At 29.4% G+C, this 4123-nt stretch overlaps 1 protein-coding gene across 1 annotated transcript; it reads right to left on the bottom strand.

Annotated features, from left to right (window-relative positions):
* On the bottom strand, positions 1-3838 carry LOC146945276 (glucan endo-1,3-beta-glucosidase). The gene is made up of 2 exons (XM_085743615.1): positions 3678-3838; positions 1-1906 (listed from the first exon to the last, which is right to left on the bottom strand). The coding sequence occupies exons 1-2, from the start codon at positions 3769-3771 to the stop codon at positions 888-890; spliced, it is 1113 nt and encodes a 370-aa protein (XP_085599741.1). The 5' UTR covers positions 3772-3838; the 3' UTR covers positions 1-887.
* Between the last annotated feature and the right edge of the window lie 285 nt (positions 3839-4123).

Raw genomic sequence — 4123 nt, 5'->3', positions numbered from 1 at the left:
TTTAGTCAAATAAAATATCATTCCTCTGATAATAAAAACCGATCCAAACAACTCATCAAAACACAATCACTATGAAACCAAGTGAAACCCCCACCCACAAAGAGGCAAATCAACTAGAGCATCATCATCAATAAAACTATTAAAAACACTATAATCCTCATGCCTCAACCCTCAAACCTTCCTTTCCTAATATGAGCAAAGTGAAATAAAGTCACCACAAACACATCAATTAGAACCTCCTATACTTCGAATAGTATTTCCCAACCGCTCCCACAATTGTTGTTTACCTCTACCTTTGCAAGGAGCATATACACATTTGCCAACCAAAAAGACATTGCATCCTTTATCAAACAACCATTAACAATCAACACATGATCAAAACTAACCGAGAACCACACCTCCACATAATTAGTATTTCATAATGTAAGAATACAACCAAAAGCTCCTACATATGGCATGAAAGAAAAACCAATCTATTAGGAACCCAATAAAGAACTCTGAAACTAATTCTCTAATTCCTCCAATTTAGTTTATGGAATACGCACCACGATAGACTTTTTGTCTTTTATGAGATACTTATATTTAGCGCCCGATGCATAATTTGACGTCTATTACAAATTTAAATGATGATCTTATTTAATATTTCATAGTTTAGCAACATCCAATTGAAAAAAAAAAAAAAATAGTATTAATTTTTTGGAAAGTTTACACTTTATATAAAAATATTCATATAACTTTATCACAAGACATTAATTTTTAGAGAAATATGAAACTCAACATTCCAAATTTTCTACACCCAAAAAAGAAAGATAAATAAAATACATACACGAGAAATTCTCTTATTTTATGCATAAAACCACTCAAATCTTGAAAACCTTGATTTTTTCTTACATGTCACTCTTAAGAGAAATAGTTGCATTGAAGTCACCATTGACAATTTCCCCATTTCTTTCCCCACCAAATCCAAATGGGTACTTCTTTTGTTTATTAGGATAAAACACTCCAAAATGTTTCTCCAATTCTGGACTCTTTTGGTTCTCATCAAACATAGCAAAAATATAAGTTTCTGTTGCCCAAGGCCTTCGTGGAGTACCTTTACCAACATGACGAATCAAATTATCAAGGTAAATACGTGCGTTGTCATATGAAGTAGCCGCCCCTCCATCAGAGGGCCAACCACTCTCAGATACAACAACATTCACCCAACCGATCCCAGTGTTATCTAGGGCTGCATGCACCGAATCCAACATAGCATCAAATAAGTTTTGGTACCCATTTGGACCATCTTGTACCATAACACCCGGTGAAGTGAAAAGAGCATAAGGAAGAGATATATCACGCGGGTTACCAACATGGCTAAAATAAGGGTAAACATTGACAAGTAAAGGTGCACCTGCATATACCAAGTATCCAATGAAAGGGTCTAGGTATGCCCTAACATCATTTCTAAAAGAACCTTTAGATGGAGGGAATGAGTTTCCAATAAGGGTCATGTCAATAGCGGTTGAAACCTTGATTTGATCATGAAGATTTTTCGCTCTTATCGCTTGATATATATTTTGGGTGGCAGGTAGAACATATTGTGCTAGCCAAGAAGAGCCTCCAACTGGACTTACTTCATTACCAACTGCAATATACTTGATTTTGACACTAGGCCAGAAATTCAATACATTTCTTTGTACCCATTGACGTGCATTATCAGAGTTGGTGGCTAGGCTTTGAAGGTCGGAATTTGGCACACCAAGAATGAGTTCAATGCCTGAATTTCTTAATGCGTTTAGAGCAGCTTGATTAGGATCATAGAGTCTCATTCTCTTAATGTTGTTTGCTTTGTAGAGATCTATAACTTCATTTGCTGGTGGTAGATTGTTTCCCATCATACCATAACATACTCCTATTTGAGCGTCTGATACAATAAAAAATAATTAATTAAGTATATGACCGTAATTTCTTGAAAAAAAATATGATCATATCAATAGTTTTTTTTCTTCTTTCTTTTATAATAAAAATGGTATAGTTTTTTTTTTATTTTATAATTAAAATGGTATAAAGTTATCCAAAAAAAGGTATTAATGGAGTATAATTTAGGGTCAAGTACTCTATGATCATCTACATTGCAACACTTAATTTGAGTGTTTAAATGGGCTTCATCGGCATATGTCACTTATTTTGTAGCTAATACTTAATAAACACTCAATTTTTTCAATCCAACACCTAAAAAAAATTAGATGCGTCCCAACAATAACTTATATCATCAAAATAATATAATGATTGAATAAATAAAAATATTTTTACAATTTATTGTGTACGTCTCTCTATATATTGAGGAAGAGTTTTTTTATTTTTTTTATTAATAACCGTGATAAAACTAATGTGATTTGAACCATGTCATTGTTGTATATATGTTATAATGTTAAGCTATATCACTAATGCCACACCTTCTGTCAAAAAAAAAAAAACTTGCAATTTTTTTTTTTTTTTGCCAGTAAGAGAAATGATGAGCAATATCACTGAAACTTGTAAATTGAACTAGGTTTTACATAAACATTTAGTGATATTTTAATTTTTTTTTTTTGACAAAAGTGATATTTTAAATATATCATCTATCATATATTAAATAATGTGACAAGATATCATTGAATTAGATGCATGCATAAATAATTTAAAAAATTCTTTATATGAACATGATGACGAGCTATTTTTCATGAGATCATCGTCACTATTTAATTAGACAAATTAATTGTATTACACGAATCTGTAATTGACTCATTCAGCCATATGCCATACTTGAGGATTTGAGGAGAAATGCAAACATGTGAATGTTTATTATTTAAAAAATAGAGTATATGTATTAAAAATTATGACAATTTATTTCTTATAAATTTAAAAATTATTATTTTTCAATAAATATTTGTTATTTGTAAAATCTTTACACATAACGTGGCCCACAATTGAATCATATTAAGCATGTATACATAGTATCTACTGGCAAAGTGAATGATTAATGCCCCGACCAACTTGATATTATAACAAACGAAAAGAAAGAGAAACTAGAAGGAAACAAATATGTTATTTGAGTTTGGTTTTTATAAATGAATAAATAAATGATTAAATTAAATTTTACAGAATAGAATATATTTTTCTATAGAAAAAGTTTAAGTAAGCCGGTTTCTGCGATTCACCAGAACCAAATAGATCTCAAGACTCAAAAAGTATTTACAAATTACTTATAAATAATCTATCAAAGAGATCCTCACACTATCAAAAACAAAATTACTTATCATTAATCTAAATGAACTCTATATAATGCAAAATTTATCTTGCAAAAATAACATATATATAATTTTAAAAAAACTCTAATTAACTATGTTTAATTTGTATGCTTTGAAAATATAAAAAAAATATCATACTGACATTCAATTAGATCTCATTATCTTTTTTATTATCATAATATTAATTCTTAAAATATAAACATACAAAAAATTTATATATTGAATATATGTGAAAACTATTTAAAACTAACTAACAAATAAACAAATTTCTTAAAAACATACAAAAAATTTATATATTGAATATATGTGAAAACTATTTAAAACTAACTAACAAATAAACAAATTTCTTAAAAACTAATGAAAATGGGAGAAATTTGCCATCTCTATAGAAAATAGAGACCAAACCTGCCGTGGGAATAAGGTTTATTGCAAACAATCCCAATAGAAACAAAGGAGAAGCCAAAGAGAACCTCTTGGTTGGAGCAAAGAAAGAAGGCATGATGCAAAATAAAGTATACACTAAAAATGAATATGAAAGAAGGATTTGCCCTACTAGGCACTGAATTGACATCTCCTACCATTGATGTGTATATATACATCTTTCTAACCATATCTCACAATTAATTTGAATTATTTTATCAATGAATTAATATAACTAAAATATATATTTAGCAGCCTGCGGCTTCCACCTAATAAATATGCAAGTTTATCTTTTTTTTTTGTCGGTTTATTATGGAAGTCAACGACTTTGTAATCATTTTTGTCTTCAAACTTAGATTAGGGAAAACCTTCACTTTGTCTATTAAGACTGTTAACTTCGAGATGAAATCCCTATTTGATAATATATTAAT

The sequence above is a fragment of the Medicago sativa genome, chromosome 2 (genome assembly GCF_051527215.1).
Source record: "Medicago sativa cultivar Bolivia chromosome 2, Bolivia_mono, whole genome shotgun sequence".
NCBI classification, from domain to species: domain Eukaryota; kingdom Viridiplantae; phylum Streptophyta; class Magnoliopsida; order Fabales; family Fabaceae; genus Medicago; species Medicago sativa.
This window is presented reverse-complemented; position numbering and strand designations above follow the sequence as displayed.

What these genes read in the sequence shown, in the direction of transcription:
- LOC146945276 (XM_085743615.1), bottom strand. Translation starts at nt 3,771, where the DNA reads ATGCCTTCTTTCTTTGCTCCAACCAAGAGGTTCTCTTTGGCTTCTCCT. An exon ending in AAACCTTATTCCCACGGCAG is followed by an intron (nt 1,907 to 3,677) that starts GTTTGGTCTCTA and finishes TTATTGTATCAG; the next exon opens with ACGCTCAAATAGGAGTATGT.